Source organism: Trichomycterus rosablanca, chromosome 27 (assembly GCF_030014385.1).
Source record: "Trichomycterus rosablanca isolate fTriRos1 chromosome 27, fTriRos1.hap1, whole genome shotgun sequence".
In the NCBI taxonomy this organism is placed as follows: Eukaryota; Metazoa; Chordata; class Actinopteri; order Siluriformes; family Trichomycteridae; genus Trichomycterus; species Trichomycterus rosablanca.
In genome coordinates, this window is record NC_086014.1 from 3,162,161 (window position 1) to 3,187,631 (window position 25,471).

Here is a 25,471-nt window from a genome sequence, read left to right on the forward strand (position 1 = left end):
TTTAAATTATAGAAAAGGCATGTTTCTGCTCTTTATCAGTTACTTTGAATGAATACTTTACTTTATTCACACCTTGTTAACTGATGCCAATAACCATTTTTTAATGGAAATCTTTAAACGTTAAATCCAGTATTACTGGTCTTGCATCTTCCTGGGTAACCACGCTATCAATCAGGTGGGAATGGGAATCACTAGGTGATCACATTTCCTCAAATGATTGTTAAATCGTGGACAGTAGTGCACCTACTGTGTTTTGCCACTTGCTAAACGTTGTGTCCTTCTTGCCTTTCTCTTTTTTTCAGCTAATGACGCAGACAAGCAAACTTCATCTTACCGAGACCAAAAACCTGTCCTCCCATCTATACCATCCTCCTCCACCTTCAATCCAGCATCATTAACGTCATACTCGTGAGTGTCGACTTGAGCGCTGGCCAACTATCTCGCTCTTTGCCAGGCACCACAGTGGACATCATGAACGTCCAGGTGATGTCTGAGCGCAAGCTGGCTTCGGTGGCCCCTCTAATGCCATTTGGAGATGTAGAGAAGAAAGAGGTGGAAAAGAAAGATGTGGAGCTCATCCTGGTCAAAGAGCACAATGGCTTGCAGTATACCAGCTCCCGTACTCACACCTGTACCGAGCTGCCAGAGCGCGAGACCTGGGGCAAGAAACTGGACTTTCTGCTTTCTGTCATCGGCTTTGCTGTAGACCTGGCTAATGTGTGGAGGTTTCCCTTTCTGTGCTACAAAAACGGCGGAGGTGAGAACCCTGCATGCTAATTCACACACAGTTCATTTGCAGAATATAATGTGTTTCAAACTGAAAAAAGATGGAAACAGCAGGTGATGGTTTAATTTAGTTTTAATGATGGAGTAAACTTCATGTAGGAACCTTCCCATGGGTGACACTAAAGTTTTTGATGGATCCACAAACACTGATGAAATATTTCATTTTCATCAAGCCTTCATAGTGGTCTGGATCGCAGCAGGTCTGGTTCCATCACAAAATACCCTGGACAGAACGCCAAGACACAGCCAATCTGTCTCGGATCAAAATCATTCGAGTTTCAAACCCAGATCTCAACAGAAGTAGCGTAACAGACCACTGCATTACCCAAGTAGAGATTTCAGTGTTAATGGGATGCTATAAGCAAAAGCCACATTCAGAATAAATACACCATATGGACAAAACCAATGGAACACCATTTTTATTTTTTAATTCATGTTTTTCAGCTAACAGGTTTAATAAATCAATGATATAGAGAGATGTATATGCTTTTAACTTTTAGGGAAGGGCTCTTCATGTTCCATCATGACTGTGTCCCTGTGCACAATGCAAGCTCTGAGAAAAAGTTTGGGATAGTGGGTAACATGAATACTTGGTTATCATACTAAGCTGCAACTGGCCTGGAAGACTGGACTGATATCTGGATTGATATGGATTTGACCTATTTTCCAGTCTGATCCACTGATGCATGTTACACCGTGACGTGCAGTTAAAAGCCACAACACAGATCTTTCACATTAACAAGGAAGAAATTTGCCTCACCCCTCACACTCCAGTGAAACAAACAGAGAGTGGGTCCTGTTTCAGTATCAGATCAACATTAAATCATGTGACACCAAGAAAATATACAAATCCACGTAAGAAATGTGGGAAGAGTAGGAAAAATGTAAATAAAACTTGAGTGCAATTATCTGCAAACCCAATGCAAATAAATACAATACAAAGACGACATTAACTAAGCAACTTAATTGATTTTTGTAAATACAGTGGATTATGAAAGATTTTAGACCCCCTGACCTTTGGCACACTGTTGTTGTGGATTTAATTTTAAACAGAAATATTTGCCATTTTTTTACCTACTACTGGATACATCTCTACAAGCTTTGCACAGCTGGATTTGGGCAGTTTATCCTATTCATCATGGCAGATCCTGGCAAGCTATAGAAGAATAAATGGCAAGAATGTCTGAACTGCCACCTGTTACCTCTACATCTGTTTATTGCGGAAATTTGATTGTTCCACAGGTTTTGTGTTAGGAAGTAGCATAAGTTTACAAAAACATATGATAAGGTAAAACATTTGTTTTATTGTAAAATTCCAGTAAAAAGGATTTTTTTAAATTGGGTTTGTAGTTTATAATTCCTGTCTTTTCTGTATTTTTTCTTTTTTGTATTAGGCAGTGAAGGATCATTGACCATTCCTTAACTTGGAATAAAAGAGTAACTTCCACCTAAATAATTAGTGTATTTCAACTTTTTATAATGTTCAACTTTTTCATTGCAAGCTGTTTTAACTTTAAACTGTCCTCTATTTACATTTTGTCTTCTGGTTTTGCAATAATGTCAATGTAAATCTTTCTCCAGGGGCCTTTCTGATCCCATACGTCATGTTCCTGTTCATAGCAGGAATGCCTCTCTTTTACATGGAACTGGCATTGGGCCAGATTAACAGAGAAGGGGCAGCCACAGTGTGGAAGATCTGCCCTGTGTTCAAAGGTATGTTTTAAACCTTTTGCTTATAATTCTTAACATCTTACATCGACACTATATTCTCAGAAAAATAAAGTACTAAAATCTCGATTGTTTTGATTTAAACGGAAAGGCAAACATCTGGGTCTATAATGGCGCACAATTTATCTTATGCTGTAAAACAAAAACAAGTCAGTGAAATCTAAAGAACTGTTTCGGGATTAAATTGTGTTAAAGCAAAACAATATCTAAAGCTGTGCATGTTCCCAGGTTTATGTGCCCTAAATATTTTTTTAAGTGGAAGAAACCTTGAACAGTTAAGCAAAATCAGGCCTTTATGGCAGAATAGCAGGAAGGAAGCTACTGTTAAGTTGGATTTTGCCAAAATTCATGTATGAATAAGTACACTCTCAGCACTCACTTTAGGGCCGTAGTTTAAAAGAAATGGTAAATAACTGACAGTAACCTGGAAGTTAAACTGGTAAAGCTCAATGACACTAAAGAAATGTCTGATGGATTATTCCACACTCAGTTGTACTAAATATTTTCTTCTTTACAATCCATAGGCGTTGGCTACACCGTGATTGTCATCGCTTTATATGTGGGCTTTTACTACAACGTCATTATTGCATGGTCTCTATACTACCTGTTCTCCTCATTTACAACAAAGCTGCCCTGGCAAAACTGCAACAACACATGGAACAGTGTCCAGTGCAAAGACCCCAAGCTCATCAGCGGCTCCTCCGTTCTGGGCAACATAACTTCCTATGCTAAGTACAAGATAACTCCTGCTGCAGAGTTTTATGAGTAAGTTCTGTGATTCATTAAGTCTATTACTGACATTTTATTGTGTTCTGTTTTTCCATGGTTGTGATTTGTCTTGTTTTGAATCGAGTTAGAGTTGAGTAACATACAGAGTGAGTAGTTTTTGGACCATCAGTGAACTTTAACATTGTTGGACAGATGTGTAGGTGGACAGGGTTTTAATAAAACACGTTTGTCCAGGGTTTTTTGGGGATATACAGATCTTAAGCATTTTCTTCAGCCACTATACACTACATAATTAAGACAAATGCACACAAAAACTATAGAATGCCATCCCATCCCATAACAATCTGGATAAATTCCCCACCAACCCTGTTGCTCTCACAGTTCAAAATCTCACTTCAAAATCAAAAAGCCTTTCTAGAAGAGCAGAGTATGTCTTGGAAATTGTAACAGTACAAAGACAAGAAGACCTGGCTCACAAACGCTCTTTTGCCTAAATAGGCGGAAGTGTTCACAGACACACTTCAAAATTGTTTGCAAAGCCTTTCAAGAAGAGTCAAGGCTGGTAAAGCAGTGAAGGGAAGAACCAACCATAGTTTATTGCAAAAATCTCATTTTCAGGTGTCCACATTCTTTGCCTGTGTGAATTCTTGGCACCAAGCTCCTAATGTAACATTCATACCCAACTTTGTTTAATGCAGATTTAAATTTACAATCACTGATGCTTTCTGTTTTATAGTTTGATATATTGTTTTTGGTGTTCGCAGTAACATCTGTTGGCAGAATGAGTAGGATTAATATAAGCAGATGAAATCTCACTGCTCATGGGATGTTCCAAAAGGACTTGGGCATTAATCAATCATGGCACCTTTCACACAGCACAACTGTTAATGATTCAGTCTAGCCAAAAGCAGTGGGGCGTTAAAGCTCCAAGTTCTCCAAGAGTCCTGTCTGTTGCATATGGAGTCAAAATATCTTTCCAGCAGGAAATGGTGGATTATTCACTTTTCCTGACTGAGGTATTTAGTATGTTTTCCTATAGATCTTGTTAAATAAACCTTCTAATTACACATCCAGTTGAGTTATGAGATTTATGGTGCTTGTCTTCTTGCCCGACATAATATTGGATCGATCTGGCTTATGGGAAAATAAAAGCAGTTTACCGATCTAATTTGAAATGTATTTTATATACATACACACTATTATTGTGTAATCTGGACAATATTATAAGCTTGTAAAAGTGGTATCCATTAGATTCTATGCATCAAGTAGTAATTATGGTGATGTTTTTAGAGGTAAAATGATAAAACATTATAAAAAAATCTTCAGAGCTACAACTGACAAAGCTACATTAATATTTACTGTATAACAGCATGATTCAGTAAATGCCGACTGTGAGCCAGGTCTTCTTGTTAAATATCAGTGCTTGGCCCTACAAGTGCTCTCTTGATTAAATAGGCGGAAGTGTTCACGGACGCACTTCAAAATTGTCAAGAGTCAAGGCTGTTAAGAGTCATGATTTGGTACTCCGATGTTGACAAACCTTTATGTGATAGAGTTTTGTTAACTGAATAATGCGTAGCATAAGTGTGTTATGAATTTTTAAGATTGAATTTGGTGATTCTGATGGAAAGTTTATCATATCTGACAGCTGACGCACTTTTAAATAAGCATTTTTACATGTTTATGTAGCCTCATATCCGTTCTCATGAAGGGTTTACGTAAATGGTATATAACAGTAAAAAAAATCTTTTGTCTACAATTGTATACTATATGGTCCAAAGTTAGACATGTTAGACATTCCATTTTAAAGTCATGAGTATTATAAGTATAATTATAAGTATACGACATAATTCACAGATCCTACTAGAAACGCAATCTACAGATTGCAGTTTCGGAACTATCCATTTTGAAATCGTGGATATGAATTGAAAGGAAAGAAGCTTTTAATGGTCTGACCTATTCATTTTTAAAATGATTTACATTTATTGTAAATTCTGTGGCATCTCGGGTGAACGTTACAGCATCATTTGGGAATCGCAGTGCAGTAAACAGCATTCTATTCCTGTTAGTGAGCTTTGATCTACAAGCATGGTTCCTTTTTACTGATAATGTTTATTCATGTTTGACATACGCTGCTGTGACCGAGACTGGTTCACATGAAACATGCATTTCAACATCATTTCCCAGTGTTTGTGACTGAAGCGCTTGTGATTCAGGAACCTGCTTTTGAACTTTGTGAGATTGTTTGTGAAGAAAGATGGCGGAGAGTGCTTAATGTTCAAGCTATTTTATAAGCAATGCTGTTAATTGGTGATACATTTAATTAAAAAGTTACTATAAATTGGAATTTAGTCACTATATTCGGGTTTTTTAAATATTGTGTTTCTAATCATGTCCACCTATGTAGTTCTTACGACAGTTAATTTTGAGCTTGATTCTTTTTACTATGTCTATCCTTAGTTTTTTTTCCTTTTAAATGGAACTAATGATTGAACAGAAACTATCATTCAATCAGTCAAATTAGAGTAATAGCTCGCTTAAAAAAATTCAGGTTTTAATTGCAAACAGTACCACTGATTTTCAGGAATTTGAAGGAATCAAAGCTTTGAGTAGAAATGCTCCTCTGATAAATATAGTTTTATCTAAACAGAGGAAGGTGCTGTTTGTTCTCTTTGTTAAACTGAAACTCAAAAGACTCTAAAGCCGTTTAATACGTGAGAAAGATGGTGAATGGCATACGTATAAACTAAGCATTTTAAACACAGTATACCGCTCCTGCACTCAGATAATAAAACACAGCTTCTCTCTAAGGCAGATATTAAAAGTTACCAGCTAGCTAACTTCCCACCAAGTCTGTCAGCTCGTCTAAGCTTTTTAAAATATGTCCTAGATTGTTTATTCACCTATTATGCATATTTGTCTGCCTTTTTTGTGTGTGAGCTTTGGCACATACAACTCTGAAGCACGGTTTTATCAGCTATAGTGGGTACTACAGGTAAAAGGTAATTTCTTTGATGCTTTTGTTATTATAGCAGGACTAGAACTCTGAGGATGCAGGTAAAGAAAATGAGGACTTTAAGCAGAAACCACGCTGCTCACTTGCAGCCTTCTTTATGACTTCATGTCCGGCCCACTCTTTTCCTAAAAGCGTCCAAAAATAGGAGTTAGAGGGACTAAAAACAATGAACACATTTGGCAGCCTGATGTTTACTACTTATGTCACATCACTACAGGTTTTTTTTTTTGTAGTACACAATCAATTTTTAATTTCCTTTCACTTTTGAAGTGAAGTGTGACACCATGTCATGTAAGGAGGGTTTCATCACACCCACATTTTTTTTCAGCATTGTTTCGTCAGTCAGTCTTTGTCCTTGGTGGGCAGGGTGTAATAGTACTTGTCAAACTCCTCCAGATGTACTACAAACATGGTCTTGAACTAAAGCACAGTGACTGCAGGAGCTCTGGTGGAAATGCCATTTTTATTTAATGTCCAGACAAGGTACACTTTGTGGCCAGAAGTTTATGGACACCACACGATGAGCTTTATGAGCATCCATGTGAAATTATCTCAGACACTCTCCGTTTTTTATTATACTTAAAGAATGGTCACGTTATCTAATGCTAAATGCTTACTAAGCAAATTGAAGACTAGAACCTTAATTCTAATTGTAAAATAATTTATACGTTCCACACGGTCACAATTAGAGGGATGTAGGACCTTCTCTTTCCCTTAGCCTAAAAATATGAAAACACAAAGTAAGGGTTCTAAAAGCACTTCTTAATACTAAATCTTTATAAATCCTCCTGGCACATACAGGGTTTTTTTTACTTGTGGACCCTCTTTTACAGCTTTACTGTGGGGTTTAGGTCAGTGGCCTGCGATGACCATGGCAAAAGCTTAATTTTGTTAAACAATTTAATGGGATTATTACTGTTCTGCTAAAAAAAACCCATTGTAATTATGTAACAATCTTGTCTTCCAGTGCTTACCATACTTTTGGCCATATAAAACCTACACTGTGTTTTCTTTTCAAAAGAGTACTCTTTGTACAAGACCCTATATTTGTTAGAACAAAATCAGATTTTTTTTGTATAATACATTTAAACACACCAATTTTTTGTGAACCCAGACATTTGGGCTTTGTTGTGTCAATTTTCCATGGTTTATGTTGCCAATCTAAAGTTGGACACAGTTGGAGGATGTGCTAGGTCTAGGGTTAGAAAGCAGCAGGTCAGAGTTTAGCGGAAACAGATGAAATCTGTTTCAGATTACAAGAGGAAAAAGTTTCCCACATATTACAAAGAAAACAAGATTTACAAAATAAGATTCTCCCAAAACTCAAGGGTAAATAACACCAGGCAAATAAATGTTGGTTAAGGACAAATCTACACGCTTTCAGGTTGCAGTAAACACCCCATACTCACTTAGCACCTACACCAAGACTAAGCAACGAGAGTCCTGTAGGCCAGATCAGGGAACATGTTTTCTTGTACTTTTTGAAAACCGATTTACTTGAAGTAGACACAGAGAAGTCACTATCCATATGCATGAGCACTGTTGAAAATTACTAATGATAAAGTAATGAACTTAAGCTGGAAAGCACATATATCATTTGAGTATTTATACAGAGTACAAGTACAGAACAGTATGTTCCTATAGGGCTTTGTTTATCACTTAAGAACAATGGACATAAATCAGTTGTTTCTTTGAAGTTCTTTGATCTTAACTCTGTTGAGCGCGGAAATGTATTTCAACAGAGGAAAACAAGCTAACACAAAAGTAATACTTTTGAATAAAGAATACAAGAAAACTTACATTTAAAAATAATCCAAACAAGGAAGAGTTTCACTGTTAAGAGTTTATGCCATTGGCAACACAATTTAAAGCACCACTAACCAATCTCTGGTGTATTTGTGCTTGTATATAAGTCAGTTAGAATCTACTAAATGTGTTAGATCTGCCTAATAAAAAAGGGGGTGGTGTCAGACACATGTCAGGAAGCATGTGTTGGGCCTCCTTATCAAATGTAGCTACTAGAGGATACCAAGTTAGTGAATTAAATAGGAATAAATAATTGTTCTATGTTGTGTTTATTTCAGTCATATAGAAACAGAAAATCAAACTTAATTGGGTTATTTTTTGTGTAGACGGGAGGTGTTACACATCCATGAGAGTAAAGGAATCCATGACCTACAAGAACCTCGCTGGCAGCTGGCTCTGTGCCTCATAGGAGTCATGTTCATTCTTTACTTCAGTCTATGGAAGGGTGTGAAGTCCTCTGGAAAGGTATTAAATACCCTGGTTTATGATTATTAATATTGTATGACAATATTGTATAACACAGTAGCATAAAAAGTTTTTTTTTTTTTTCAAAAGTTTGGATATTTGTCTCTGTAACTTTTGAAATAAATGGGTGCCATTATATTTGCTGTAAAGCTAACACACACATCATACCATATAAAGTCATACCAACAGTCAAACATGGTAGTGTGATGTGTGTAGATGTTTTGCTGCTTTAGGGCCTGAGCAACATGTCCAGAATTCTTTCCTCCACCAGAAAATCCTACAGAAGAATGTCTGGTCATCAGTCTGCTAAATACCTTAAATGTAGACCAGTCCATGATTTGATGCCTAAGCAAAAACAATTAGTTTATGCAACAACAATACAAAGCACAGGAGCAAGTTCACAACAAATACACCTCTATGAAAGCACTATTACTATCGAGGATGGGACATTACTGATCATAAAAAACCTCTGCACACACACACACACACACACACACACACACACACACAAACACAAGGCCAGCAAAAAAATCAATTGCTTTTTGGTTTGAATTTGGTGCGGAAGAATTGACCAGCATGGATAAAGTCTTGCTTATTTAGTTATGTAGTTAATACTCTGAATGCGTTTTGTGTGTGTAGGTTGTGTATATCACTGCTACCATGCCATACATCGTACTATTGGTGCTGCTAATTCGAGGCGTCACATTACCTGGTGCAATGGACGGAATTCGTGCATACTTGGACGTTGACCTCAATAAGCTCAAGAAACCCCACGTAAGCCTCCGATTTATTTTACTTAAAACTATGTATAAATCTGTGTGGGTCACTTTCAGAACAGGGTGACCCTTGGACGGAATTTTTCACCCAAAAAGCTTCAAATGAAAAGCCAAATGTCAGAATATCTGGCAAAAAATTACATTTTGTTACTTTATCTGTTTATCTATTTGTTACTTTCTGTGGTTTATTAATGCCAACATGTTTTACTTAAGTTAGCTTAAACTTGCTAGATGTATACATCTATTCAAATGTATTAGGGAATCAATATGAATTTTTGCTATGCATTTGACTTCCACTGTATTACATTACAAAGACTTGTGATGTTTATATACATATAGTATATATCTTTTGCAGGTTTGGATTGAAGCTGCCACACAGATTTTCTACTCTCTGGGGGCAGGATTCGGGGTGCTTATCGCATTTGCCAGCTACAACAAATTTGACAATAACTGCTACAGGTAAATTGTTGTTTTTTGGATCCCACCGCCCACCATTACCAGTGGTGCAGCAAAAGGAACACCATGTTCAGCTTTATTTTTATCTCTGTGTTTTTACAGTATTATTTAGATAATGGTGGAGGTAAATGACAAATGAAAAGTATATTAGAATAACTATTGCAACTTACTATTAGGTCCCACACTGACAATAGAAGCAACATCAGAACTCTTTCAGATGCTTGATGGATTGGGCACACAGCTTTAGATTAGTATTATGTGCAATCATAAGTGCCAACTGAACGGAGGACACCACAACTGGACTCTGGAATATATTAAAGACATTTGATCTGTGATGCTTAGGTGCCATGTATTATACGTGTGTATCAGTGTCGGCAAGGTTTCAGAGACTTACTAGTGGCCCATCAGCAGCAGTAGAATTAAATATTGGATTGATCAGATATAAGTGCACACATTTATTACCAGGTTTTATTCTGTTCTTCTAGCAATTGTGCTATTTGTGATCTACTGATTTTTAGTTTCTTTGACAAATGAAGCCACTCGTACTATCATACTAGGTCATTTAACAGGCTCACTTGATCTCTCAGGGCTGATGATAACACAATGAGGTAATTAAACATGAGATCTCTCAAAGGGAGAAATAGTCTCGCTGCTCATTAACCTTATTTTCCTCCATTAGTAAAACAATAGCCTGGCACCATGCTAGTGGAGATGCAAAGACCTTCATAGAATATATAATAAAATGTTATTTGGGGCCAAGACGTTGGTCCAATAAAGATGACTTTAGGTTTACTGTGCTGTTTAAAAAATTACGAGAGCCTGTTTTTGGTGAAGCTGTATGTGCCTCACTGGAGGAAACATAGATGCTTATGATTAGTTTTATAGCCATTTCCAACATGGATGGAACATCTTTAAAGCCTTATTCAAAGACAGCAACTTTAATGGTCAACCTGAGTGAGAGAGATACGGCAATAGATCTAAATGGTAAATGATTTGTATTCAGATTTGTGATGTGGCTGTGTTAGAACATTTTAGTGGCCCCTTAGTTAGGGGAGTCACAGCTCCAAAACAAGCAATTACCTTTAAGAATACAAAACTGGAAATGCAAACTGAAATCAGATTGGATTGGATTAGCCTGATGTTTGTGTTATATTAAATATGAACCAAAAAAGTTATCATTTGTAAACCTACTGCATGTAGTAGAAGGTTTACAGTTATAATTTTAATCAGAATGTGCTTTAACTTGTATGTTTATGTTGTGTTCTTGCAGGGATGCCATGCTGACCAGCACAATAAACTGCATTACCAGTTTCTTCTCAGGGTTTGCCATCTTCTCAGTGCTGGGCTACATGGCTCATAAACATAATGTAAGCGTTAGTGAAGTGGCCACTGAAGGTGTGTATGTCACTCTCCACCCTTCATCTCTGTCAGATTTTGATTTCTAATTTAGTTAATTAGTATTTAATGTTATTATTATTATTATAAATAGATTGGCTTGCTAATGGTGTGAAAAGGTCTAAAGGGAAAGAGTTGGAACAGTATTTATTATTATTAGGATTTTAACATCATGTTTTACACACTTTGATAACTTTTAGGACAGAAATGGTAGTCACTCCTTACACAAGTTTTATCGGTTTACAAATCAGCTGGAACAGTAAAATGTATTTTAAAAGAACACTTATAAATTGTATTTTACTGGTATTTAGGTGAAATCAGCACAAAAGTGAATTTTAATGTTTGCTGTATTTTTTAATCTTGTAAAAAGACACCTGCAACACATTCCAAAAAAGATGAAACTAGTGAAATCTAAACAAGAGTTTGTAAAATGAACATTTTTCACAGTTAAAGAAGGGTGAATAGGTAATCATTCATAAGCCAAACAAGCCCAACGAATGTATAATTGGAAACACCAAAATGACGCAGAATTTATAAACATGCTTATAAATGGAATATTTGGGTGGAAAAGGTGCTACTCAAAGTTGAATTGTATGAAACAAAATAAGCACATTAAATCTTGTGTGTATCATTATTTCCCTCTGTATGCAGGAGCTGGACTTGTGTTCATCATTTACCCAGAAGCGATCTCCACTCTCCCTGGCTCCACTTTCTTTTCCATATTTTTTTTCATTATGTTACTAACTCTTGGCATTGACAGTTCTGTAAGTGGCTTCATTATAAAATTTAAAAATAGTTTTAAATGTACAAACTTTAATTCCAAAAATGTTGGGACATTATGCAACAGCCTGCAATGATATGTGAATTCTCTAACCTGTAGTAAACTGAAACAGAATAAAAACTAAATATTAGGGCAAGCGTGCATTTACCATTGTGTTACATCCATTCTTTAACTTTTAATAATTGGATTATTTTTTAAATCTTTAAATCCTTTTAGACGAATTGCACTTTGACCTTAAGAAGACAACATTAATTATTTTTCATAAATAATGCATTTTACATAGTGGCCCAAGTTTTCTGAACTTAAGGTTTGTACATTACTGTTTGTTTCACAACGCATGGTAAATGAAATGTCTTTTTTCAGATGGGTGGCATGGAAGCAGTCATAACTGGACTCACAGATGACTTCAAAATCCTTAAAAGGAACAGGAAGTTGTTTACTTTTGCAACTGCTTTTGGGACTTTCCTGGTTGCCTTATTGTGTGTTACTAAGGTAAAAGATCACAATACTGTAAATGCATGTAAGCTGCCTATAAATACCAAAGGCCAAAAAGATACAAAACATGCCTGAAGAGTGTCTAGACTTGATACTGTATATGAATGGGCCATTAAATTTACTTGGTGTTTCACTCTGTCTCAGGAACAGTTGTTATAGTAGCTACTTTAGTTAGTGCTCTTTTAGATAGCTGATTTAAAGTGCCTGATAAAACCATGTGAGTAAAAAAATGTAATTAGTGTGTTATACTGACATGTTCTTATTCCTGGTTTAATACATGTTCACTAAACATGTAATTCAGAATTTATCAAGCATAAAAGTCAATAGATGAAAAAGGGTTGCATTATTGCTTGACTACATAAATTGCTGCAAGCCGGTAAAATGAAGTAAATTTTATAATACTTTACTATTGGTATTCTCATAGTGTGTATTAAAAAAACCTTCCTGCTGGGTCTGAACACCGTTCTGATCTTTTCTTGCTTTGTCTATAGGGAGGGATCTATGTCTTTACTCTGTTGGACACCTACGCTGCAGGAACATCCATTCTATTTGGAGTTCTAGTAGAGGCTATAGGAGTTTCATGGTTCTACGGTATGTGGATCAGACCTTTAACACCAGAGGTTCACAGTTACAAAATAACTGACCACAACATTTTTAGATACACAATATGGCTAAAAATATATGAACAGACGCCAAAATATAAGCATGTTAACATCCTATTTTAAACACTATGAGCATTAAATGTTTTAACCAAACATGATAAGTATGCAAATAATTCCAGTACCTCTGAATTATGCTTAAATTACAGTTGTCCTGGTATTACTAGCCACTTTTGCCAATCAGCAAAAACAGTGCTCATAGCACCTCAGGGCACAAAAACTGAAACCCTTGGTACTGGATCGGTGGCCAGGACAAATTTACAGTTCCAAATCCAGGGCAGGAAAGTCTCCAGTACTTTTTGTAGTGGGGAAAAAAGGCTCAGGATTGTATGGTTTGACAGTTTTTTTCATATTTTGGCTTTCATTGCAAAATTTCTCAGATCAGATTCCAGGTCAAACTGAGAGTGCAGATCCTGGCTGAAATGTGGTATCTGTATACACTCGCTGAAATGATGCCTGGAATGCTGTTTGTGTCTTTGTCTCTCAGGGGTGGACAGATTCAGTGAGGACATTGAACGGATGATGGGCTTTAAGCCAGGACTCTACTGGAGGCTCTGCTGGAAGTTTGTCAGTCCTGTTTTTCTACTGGTAAGTGATAACATAGGGGAGAATCAGCTTTGACTTACTCACTACTTCAGCGTGAAACGATTTTTGATCAGCGATCTGCAAAACAATAAGGCATTGTGTAAACTACTAGCTCATGTTTTACTTATACTTACAAGATATTTCACATACTATAATGTTGACAAGTTTTAACAGTTCAAGAATGGGATGTCCAACAAGCTCATGGTCAGGTGTCCACATACCTTTGGTCATGTGTTGTATCTTTCATGAACAAAACATTAACCAATATGACAATGATAACAGCTCCATGCACAATGAAAAGATTAATATAAGGATTTACTGATTAAATGAAAGACAAGCACAAAGCTCTGCCTTCACACTTTAAAACATATGGCCAGAATTGAATCAACAACTGTGAGCACTTATTACCCAACAATGCCCAACCTGATTCAAGCCTGATTAAAGATTGTTACACCAACAGACAGGTGAAGCAAAAAAAAAACATTTCTAAGCAACAGGTCCCTAAGTAGATATGTAAAACCATTGTAAGTAAAAAGCAAAGAGAACAGTGGTGTCTTTTCAAAGTAGGACGGAAAACCAAATCTCACCTAATGCCTGTCAGATGCATTAGTTATCCAAGAACCACAAATCACGAAACTCAAGTTTTATAATAGCATGGACTTGATGGCATGCTATGGAAAAACAAAGCCCCACCCATTCAGATATTCTATAATTCTATATGGGTTCACAAAATATAGCTTATGATGCACTTTTATACTGCAGTTCAAAATGTTGCTTGTATTTTGCAGGTTGTGGTAATAGCTAGCATCGTTACTGCCAATGATCTCAAATATGAGGACTACATCTTCCCTAGCTGGGCTCTCTGGGTGGGATGGAGTATCTCAATGTCCTCTATGATATTTGTACCCCTCTATGCCGTCTACAAGTTCCTCAGCTTGCCCGGCACCTTCAAGCAGGTCAGAAATATTATTTATTAATTAAGTGCTTAAGTAAGATTTTGGAGTTTGAACTTTTAAATGATTAAACTTGTATTTGGTGTTTTAAAAAAGTGATCAAGTTAATTTATAATTTAAAAGGGAAAATGACAGAATAAACATACAAAAATAGTTTGCTTGTGGTCTGGGGTTGTTAACATTACTCCCAGCTGGTAAGACTTTCCATCCTAATGTATGTTTTTACACTGATTTTTTTCAGAGAATAGCATACTGTATTACACCTGAGAATGAATATCACCTGGTCACAGAAGGAAATGTCAGGCAGTTTAAGGTAAGATCAGTCCCAATAAATGGAAGATAGTTTATTTTGTTCATTTCACTTCATTAAGCCCAAAAAGGAGTGAAGAGAGGTTAATTTCTGGACATGGCCATGCATGCAAAGCCCCAACTTTGGCCGGATCTGTGGCAATACTGGGGAACAACCAGTCGACCAGTTTAATGTGCAGTTGTATGCATGAACCGAGTAACTAACATGCTGGCTCCACCTGTTTTTTGTTTTTTTACCTTAGTATCCAAGGTTCAACATATCTAATGGGGTCCTGTTAAATCGTTCAGGCTGTGGATTACCATGTGGGTAATAAGGGTCGTCTTAGATTTCTTCACGACAAGCATGTCACGAATAAGTCAGCTTCCGAAATCTCTCCCCTGATCAGAGTGCATCCACTTGAGCAACCCACAGTAAATATTTTTTTAAAAATAAAAATAAAAAAAATTCCATAGTACTCTGGCAATAGTTGATTTTTGATCCCTGGTGGGATGTGTTCAGGTCTATCTTGCTCAACGATGTTACAACTAAAAAACCTTTTTGCTGGAATTCTCTCATTCTCAGCAATGCAATTATTCGTCCTTCGAACCTTTATCTTTTTCCAGCACTTAGTTTCTTTTGAACTCTTTCTTTCCTTCATTAACTCTACAGCATGCTCACAACTTCACTCGTTTTTCATAACCCACCATCTATGAGCTCAGACAAAGTGGTAATAACAACTACAAACCTAAAGCTCACAAGTGAACAGAAAAGTCTACTAAAAGGAAAAAAATGTTACAAATACAAATATAATTTCTATTTATCTGATCTGAAAACATTTGTGTTTTTTCTTTCTTACACTGAGATTTTGTGAGGGCTACATAAGAAAGCCATTTAACAAGTGGTAATCATAAATATAAAAATGTAAAATTGAGATTAAAGTTAAACAGAGCATGAGATGTCTGTAGGACTGCAATTTTGCTCGTCAATGTGCTACTGGTGTTTATTTACCTCAATTGTGATGCAAGTTTGGCTCTACTGAAGTACCCATAAGTCTATACCTGATTTTGCAGTTTAAACACTGGAAGGCTATCTGATGTGGCCACAGCAGAGAAGTGCCATTAACAACTCTGGGTGGTTGATGAACAAGATGTGCCAAGTGTGGAAAGAGATCTGCCACCAGTAAGTGGACAGAGTGAAGCGATGCCTTGTGTGTACCACATACCCTATTGTCAGTGTTTGCTCTAGCCTGGTGATCTCAAGTTTGAATTTTGTTTTTGTATTAATGTGGGTTTTTTCTTGAACCTCAGACACCCATTCCAGAACTTACACCTTTATTTACAGAATTATGACTGTTACACTTCCAATCTTACTTTTGGGTCAGTTCATTTTTTGAAAGTGACAACATACCAAACCTCAGTTTCCTAGAAATGCAGAGGTCTCTGTGTAAAAGTATGAACATCAGTTTCCTCTTCAAATAAATTAAGATATAACTGCATAACAGACAGAGACAGAGAGAGACTTTTAACTAAACGAAATACACATATTTAGAATATGTACCCACAGTACACATATATAGAGTTCGTATTTAGTATTAAGTGCCGTCAAGCCAATTCTGACTTCTGGCGACCATGTGGATAGTGTTTCAATAATAATAATAAAAGAAGAATACATTGGTAAAACATTTAGATAAACATCAAACAAAATACCCGGGGCAGTTCCACACAGGTGCACACATTCAGATATGAGTTTTAGTTTGTCACCTAGAACATGTTTTTTCTTTTCAGTTTAGTTTTTGTTGGGGTTTTTTCTTGGATGGGGGTGTTAATGGGGTTTGTTTTTCTTAGTTTTATAAATATGCTGTTCTGGTTCTAAAACCTCTGGAAATGTCAATGTGAAAACATGAAGTGATAGTGACTTGTTTTACATTTACTTGTTTGAATCTACATGTATTTTAATTGCATTCTGCATATAGTTATAAAATTGCACTTAATAGCCTTGAATAGTTTTAAAGCATTTAGTCAAACTTGAGTTGCCTGGTGACTGGATTTTCTTGTTCTAACCAGGCCCTCAAACCACTTGTTTTATAGACATGAATTCCATATTAGTGCCTTAAGAACCCTAGGAAACGAACTGGTAGTGAGTAAGTAAAAATGGGTGTATGACCAAAACATTGCTGGAAAATTTAACTGAATTTTTGTTGTGTTAAAATTATTAAAAAAGACCAAGAAAAAAAAGAGGTAAGGGTACTAAAAACATTTATAACACAATACAAATCATAATGTCACACGTCATTTAGGTCTAGTGTTAAATTTGATGTAAAATTATATTAAAAAACAAACTTAAAATAGCATTATTTAGTTGTTTAACATTCATTTTTTTTAGTATGTTAAATTTAGCGAATTTTAAGATTTGCTACAAAATGCAGTTTTACTTGGTGCAAGAGTGTACATTAAAAACATACTATTGAGGAGGCCACAGTATCAAAAAGTAAATCTGCATTAAGTACTTTTATTTCTGGGGTATAAATGTGGCAACAATAATGGCTTAGAAATAAATTAACACCATTTTATTTCATTTTAATAATATTAATTGTTTTAAACACTAGCAACCAGCCAGGACAGAAATAGGCTAAACTGCCACAGAACCTGTGCTTGTTTAATATGCGCTAATAAACAATTGGCAATTACACTACCTCTCATGAGCCCATATTATATTATAAAAATACTTTTTATGTTTTTACAGAAAATATGTAAGTACTACACATCAGCTCTTAAGTAATAATAAACCTTCTTAAAGTGGCTGCTAAATGAGGGTATTTTAATTCACACTACACTGATTTTTTGCCCCCATAAATACAAATTAGATTTACCTATTCATTAGGTCAGAAATAATACAGTAATGTGCTCTTCTGCACAATTTAAATACACAATCCTTTATATAGCAGCTAGTAAATTAGTTTGCACATTAATTGTAGGTGTTTTCAAAACAAATTTTATCTACAACTCGTACCTACTCCTGAAGACGCTAGAGGTTTATGTAAGGTATATAATACAGATCACAGGTTGTAAAAGAGAGAATGAGTAAATAAGACTGTTAAAACATTAGTGTAGTAAAAATTTTACACAGGGCTGTGTCTCGTGTAATACAAACTATTAAGGATAATTCAACACCAATGAGAGATTGTTCAATGTAGAAATGTGTGCGTTCGAGTGTATGAATTCATTAAGTATTTCTCAGGTCAAAATTGCATTGACAGCTCTTCTTTAAAACACACAAAAACACTTTATTGGAATTTAATTGTGAAAAGGTAGTACACAAAAACTGTTTGTTTTGTTTATTTATTTAAATGTACACACATTGTATACAGGTAACTGAAAATGAGACAGTTGTGAGTTCTGGAAAATATATGTTCGCATATGTATAAATATATTCTTGTTATATATGTACCCCTATTTATCAGATTCTTTATAATGCGCCGTGAATGTAAAGTATTTTAACTGTAAACTGTCGACTGTAACATGTTTGATGTAGCTAAAAATGTTATATTAAAAATGTTCTATGTAATGGGTGAGGATCTTCCTCTTGAAGGTAAAATTGATCAGCCCAATATTTATGAGCAATGTTTTACAGAATGATTTAAATACAATTGTACTGTTCATAGTTCATTGTTAGCCATAATAAAGTAAAATATGCACATTACTACAATAAACTTTCCACATACTAATACGAGTTGTGTCGTTTACTGAACAATATTCCATATTTAACCTAGTTTGCAGTGACTTAAAATGTATTTATCCCCCCTAAACTATTTTTTCTATTTTATTTATTATTTGCACAAACACAGAAGAGGGATTGTTTCTAAACAAATTGTAAAGAAAATGTAGAAAACCTAAAAGCTAAATCATGACTTCACAAGAATATCTTTGCAAGGTCTATTAATATAGTATAATAAAAATCTGCAAGCTCTTTTATATAAAACATTCTGCCATGTGTATTTATAGAGACAGAATGGCCATTTTATAGCTAAAACAACTAGTTTAACTAATTATTACTTCTCTGATGTAATGTACTATTTCTTCGGCCAAGATCTTAGTTCTTCTGTTTGTCTTTTGTTCTGCTCTACTGTTGCAGCAGCTTAACACAAAGGGTCAATGGCACCAAGTTTCTCCAAATGTATTTATCAAAAAAAGACAGCTCTACAGCCTGAGAGCTAATTGCAATCCCTGTGCAAACCTAATGTGATTGAGAAGCTCTAGGACTTTTTAGACCAGCAGTGCATATTGAGGGCCTTGTTCTCTGTTTATAATCCAATTGTAAAAGATTAATCCATGTGGCCATGTCAATGGCTGGGAAATATAAGACACAGGGATTGTTATTAGACAGGGACAAAAAAGGACTTCTCAGTAGAATGGGACATGGGCAGAAACACACTGAACACGTGAACTGCCTTCATTTTTTAATATTAAAGTAAGTACAGCAGTTGTAGGACAGAGTAGGTCAGAGGGTCTTTAAAAGAACTGCTAATTCAAAAGCATGTCTGAAAACAGTAATGAGATCAATACTGTCTCTAATAGTGTCTGCTTGTTCTGCTTTAAAATCAGCACCCTTAAAATTTGACTAGCATTTTCTGATGCATTACAGAAGGTGAATAGAATAATAAAGCTATTACCTCAAAGTAGGTGATTTAATTAAACTTAAATGGCTAAATTAGGCTTAAGAATAAAGGCCTTTCTTAAGTCCCAATCTGCACCATTTTGAGAATGTGTGTACCATGCTAAACAGTTAAGTCTGTCAAAATTAGTAGCGTTATTGGTTTTCCGGCGATTAGTAATCAAAGAGTCAAATGACTATTATAAATACATGATGGCTTACTGGTGTGAAAACACAACTCAATCAGGTAAAATGTCAGATAAGTGTCTAAGTTAGATGTGTTTGTTTTGACCTGCCTTTTACTAGCAATAATGCACCAACAGTTTTGTAATGTCTTTTCTATCCATCACCACCATTATTCTAATATTAGAGGGCCTGGGTGACCAGTGGACACTTCCTCTCAAACAGAGAGTATTTGGGGTGTGACTAAGGAAGTCAGGCATCAATGGATTTCTTCAGTATTATAAATACTGTGCTATTGTTGGAATAAGCCACCTGACTAATGAAGGGTGGACATTCCTCACTGAAGATAGAATTAGCATGTTGGGAACCAGAGCATATCTAATAATTTCCTTTTAAGGACTGAATGCAGTTGACTCCTTTTGGGGGCTCCGAGAGGATGGAGTGGTTTCAGTTTTTAATAAACATGTGTTATCTGATTTTGCACTAAGCCGAACACAATGGGCACATTTGCATTCCAACTGAAAGATAAGAGACAGTTTTGAAAATATGTTTTAGAAATGGTATGAAAGTCTATTTATGTATATTTCCTCATCATCCACTGCCAGGACATCTCAGGTTTTACTAGACTAGGGAAGAGACTTGTGTGTTTTGGCTAAATGTATGTGTTGCATGCCCATTCCTCTCAGTCCGAGTTTGCATGCTATCAGTGCACAGTACCATTAGTGTCTTAGCACAGATATTTGCCAGAACAATTCACTTTTATTGTGTTGTCACATCAATAAGTTAATATCATGCACTTTAGTATTTCCGTTACCCAATGTATCAGTTTTTGTTGAATTAATTCAAATATTCCGAATGAAAATAAAAGCAAATAACTGTCGTTGGATTTAGAGCTCAGTGCAAGAACAACAAGTCAAGTCATTCAAGTCTCGTGAAAGAATTTGTTTCTCTGCTCGGTCTTGCTTATTCCAGTACAATGCACGACTTGCGGATTGTTTATGCCTATTTCCTGTGCAGCTGTTGTGTGTTTGCACTTTTATGTCTTGTTTTGTCTGCTCTCAGGGTGTGTGTTGATGTGTCTCACATTCAAGAAATGCCACTCCAGCCATGGCACAGATATCAATATAAAAAAATAGCCCTTAAAAACCTTGCTGACATTTTCAAACTGGCAGACAAAGTTGCAGTTTTGTAAAATATGCTATTGCACAGTAAATGAGTAAAACTCCTGGACATCCAAGCTAAATGCTGAAATGTTAAGGTGCACAGATGGCAGAGGTTTTGTCAGGTCATGACAGTTTACAAAAAAACCCCATTGGTGTGTTTTCCAAAGCACTTTCCAACATCAACAAAGTCTATCCCATAAATGAAATCACAGCATACCACCAAGTCTCCTGTGGTACAGTCTCAACGTTCTTCAGATGTCAGAAGATGTACGCAATACAACCTAACACAGGCTAATTCCTCAGAAATGCTATCCACATTATTTGATTAAATGACAGGCAAAAGCAATTAACATTTTAATTGTGTTTATATAACCGTACTTTGACAGCACCTAGAGACCTGTAGTTCTCTTTTGTGATTTTAATCAGTGTTTGACGTAAACCATTTACTCATGCTTAACAACTGACAATTTATAAATACTGTATAAAAATGGGGGGTTTAGGTATTAATATTTACAACAAAATACAAAATGTACAAAAAACGGCACTAAACCAGATAATGTAGATAAAATAGTTGTCTAATAAATCTACAAACATATGCAGTTTAAAAATACACCCTGTCCTCCTAATCCAAACCAGCACCAAAAGGGGTATCCCAAAGTCCCAAATCATAACTAAAAGATATCTTAAAACATAGCTAAGAGAAGACACGTGTATTTCTAAGATTAAAACAAACCAGACACAAGCAGTCATCATGTTCCAAAAAAAGACAAAGCAGCTTTGAAAAAGGATCTCCTAGATACAAGACCAAAAACAAATTCCATGTAACACTACCCTAAACTGTCTGATCAAGTGAGCAAGAAAGACCCTATAAAAACTAAACCCAACTCGGACCAAATTTCTTTTAAGGCCAAAGCACTGACCTGGACCAGAACTCCTTCAGCTCTCAAAACCAAACTAAACCAAATACACTAAATATTTTAGTGTATTTGTCATTAAAATGACAGCACCATTATTTCCAGCAAGATGAAACAGAACTTTAAAAATGTCCTAGCACTGTTTTAGGCTTAGAAAAAAAAAAGAAAGTTCATTTATCCTTTTTTGATACACAAGAAACACAATCAAACTATGATGTTTGTGTATCCATTAAACAACGACAACCTTTACTGCAGAGCCCAGAATAACCAAATTGTAAGAACAGTTTCTAGCTTATTCAACTGGTCACGCCTACTGCACCCACCAGATCATCTAAAAAAAACAAAAAAAAACATGATATATCTGCACACAAAATTTTAATGTTATTGCAAGTTGTCATCTGATTTCAGACATACTTGGACAGCATTCGTATTATTGTTTACTGAGCATTACTTTTAAAATTGCCTCATACATATACACACTGTTGAGTGCATTCTGTACTTAGTCAATCCACAAATACAATAGACCACAAAACAATACAGTAAATATACTGTGCATATTATAATCCTACATGTTCACTCTAACAAAATTCGATAGCGTTACAACAATTGTACTGGTCATACATATGAAAGAGTCACTTAATCATGCCACTTCAGCAGTTTAGATCATGTATTTGAATTATGCGCAGATACTGCCGCCTTGTGGTCAATAATGGAAATGAGTCTGCACTTCAAATAGAACTTTGGCTACATCCAGAGCGGTAGAGAGAACAGAGTGGCGACACTCCCATAGGGAACCGTTGGAAAGGGGGCGGGACATTTTTTCTGCCCAGCTTCCGGGTTGTGGAGCTCTGTATAGTTCCAAACAACCCATAGAGCCCCATTCATTTCCACTACTTATCAAACATTTTTAGCTGTATGTTGCTTTGTTTTAAAAAAATTATGAATTTAATGTCATTAATATACTTAATACTGTTATTGTTTAGCATTTGCTCAGCACTAAATGTTACATGTTTATCTTAATTAATAGGTATAACCCAATTTAGCTTAGTCAGTTAAGCTTAATTAATGACACACGAGTCTTTTCACCTAAAATGAGTTGATTAATCAAGAGTCTTGTTACAGAAATGATCATAAAACATTAGAACCACAATAAATCATTATACTTTTACTTTCATACTTAAGTACATTTGAAGGTAAATTTAGTTTAGTACTTTAGTGGAGGTAAAGAGTATTTTTACTTTTACTACTACTTTTACTGGAGTAATATGTTACCTTGGATATCTCTACTTTAACTCAACTACATGGTTTGTCTACCTTGTCCACCACTTACATTAGACAAAATGAACTAGTGCATATTCATAATGAATTCATTAATGTATTACATGTAGGAATCAATTATTAATCACTCATGAAATAAGAGATGAATGAATGCTTTTTCATGTACCTGCACTATAATGTTTTTGGTACGGTAATGTGTTTATCAATCTGTTCATTCAGTGCAGGTAAACCTTATGAATCCAGCACATGACTTAGTGTTTAGCAAAAATGATTATTATTATGAATCCTCAGGAAAGTGAAGGGAGATTAGTTTATGCAAAAAACAAAACATAAAAAACTTTAATGTCTATACTGTATATTGTCTCTACTACTTAAGGATATCGCATTATGTAATGTATGCTAATATAATGTACTGTGTGTTAACAAGAACGACCTATTAACAAGTCATTATAAACATCAATCTTCCACTTTATATACCAAATTGACATTAAAGCAGATGCAGTAAATGTAAACGCAGTTGAAAATACCCAGAAATTGTACAAATGTTTATTATTTGCCGTTTAATATTTCATTTACTGCTGCCTGTCCCATTTGAGAACATGACAGCGCCGGGTTTGTTTGGAACTATTGAGGGTTACATGAACCACGTGACCGCGTAGCGGCGAGATCAAGGAGTGTCGCAACTCTCTCTATCTACGGCTCTGGCTACATCTACAGGACATAATGATACATACAGGTCCTTCTCAAAAAATTAGCATATTGTGATAAAGTTCATTATTTTCCATAATGTAATGATAAAAATTAAACTTTCATATATTTTAGATTCATTGCACACCAACTGAAATATTTCAGGTCTTTTATAGTTTTAATACTGATGATTTTGGCATACAGCTCATGAAAACCTCAAAAAATTAGCATATCATGAAAAGGTTCTCTAAACGAGCTATTAACCTAATCATCTGAATCAACGAATTAACTCTAAACACCTGCAAAAGATTCCTGAGGCTTTTAAAAACTCCCAGCCTGGTTCATTACTCAAAACTGTAATCATGGGTAAGACTGCCGACCTGACTGCTGTCCAGAAGGCCATCATTGACACCCTCAAGCAAGAGGGTAAGACACAGAAAGAAATTTCTGAACGAATAGGCTGTTCCCAGAGTGCTGTATCAAGGCACCTCAGTGGGAAGTCTGTGGGAAGGAAAAAGTGTGGCAGAAAACGCTGCACAACGAGAAGAGGTGACCGGACCCTGAGGAAGATTGTGGAGAAGGGCCGATTCCAGACCTTGGGGGACCTGCGGAAGCAGTGGACTGAGTCTGGAGTAGAAACATCCAGAGCCACCGTGCACAGGCGTGTGCAGGAAATGGGCTACAGGTGCCGCATTCCCCAGGTCAAGCCACTTTTGAACCAGAAACAGCAGCACTGGACTGTTGCTCAGTGGTCCAAAGTACTGTTTTCGGATGAAAGCAAATTTTGCATGTCATTCGGAAATCAAGGTGCCAGAGTCTGGAGGAAGACTGGGGAGAAGGAAATGCCAAAATGCCTGAAGTCCAGTGTCAAGTACCCACAGTCAGTGATGGTCTGGGGTGCCATGTCAGCTGCTGGTGTTGGTCCACTGTGTTTTATCAAGGCCAGGGTCAATGCAGCTAGCTATCAGGAGATTTTGGAGCACTTCATGCTTCCATCTGCTGAAAAGCTTTATGGAGATGAAGATTTCATTTTTTAGCACGACCTGGCACCTGCTCACAGTGCCAAAACCACTGGTGAATGGTTTACTGACCATGGTATTACTGTGCTCAATTGGCCTGCCAACTCTCCTGACCTGAACCCCATAGAGAATCTGTGGGATATTGTGAAGAGAAAGTTGAGAGACACAAGACCCAACACTCTGGATGAGCTTAAGGCCGCTATCGAAGCATCCTGGGCCTCCATAACACCTCAGCAGTGCCACAGGCTGATTGCCTCCATGCCACGCCGCATTGAAGCAGTCATTTCTGCAAAAGGATTCCCGACCAAGTATTGAGTGCATAACTGAACATAATTATTTGAAGGTTGACTTTTTTTGTATTAAAAACACTTTTCTTTTATTGGTCGGATGAAATATGCTAATTTTTTGAGATAGGAATTTTGGGTTTTCATGAGCTGTATGCCAAAATCATCAGTATTAAAACAATAAAAGACCTGAAATATTTCAGTTGGTGTGCAATGAATCTAAAATATATGAAAGTTTAATTTTTATCATTACATTATGGAAAATAATGAACTTTATCACAATATGCTAATTTTTTGAGAAGGACCTGTAGCTACATTATACAGTTCCACAAACCTATAGAAACCCAATAAAGAGTAATCCTTCATTGATTTAA

The 25,471-nt window shown here is 36.0% G+C and overlaps 1 protein-coding gene across 1 annotated transcript; it reads left to right on the forward strand.

The window, feature by feature from the left end:
* Positions 1-471: 471 nt before the first annotated feature.
* Positions 472-16,051, forward strand: slc6a2 (solute carrier family 6 member 2). The gene is made up of 14 exons (XM_062989369.1): positions 472-757; positions 2,368-2,499; positions 3,039-3,279; positions 8,392-8,530; positions 9,170-9,304; positions 9,662-9,765; positions 11,033-11,157; positions 11,809-11,921; positions 12,302-12,430; positions 12,925-13,024; positions 13,580-13,680; positions 14,466-14,633; positions 14,872-14,943; positions 15,990-16,051. Exons 1-14 carry the CDS (start codon positions 472-474, stop codon positions 16,011-16,013), a joined length of 1,869 nt encoding a protein of 622 aa, XP_062845439.1. The 3' UTR covers positions 16,014-16,051.
* The last annotated feature ends 9,420 nt before the right edge of the window (positions 16,052-25,471 follow it).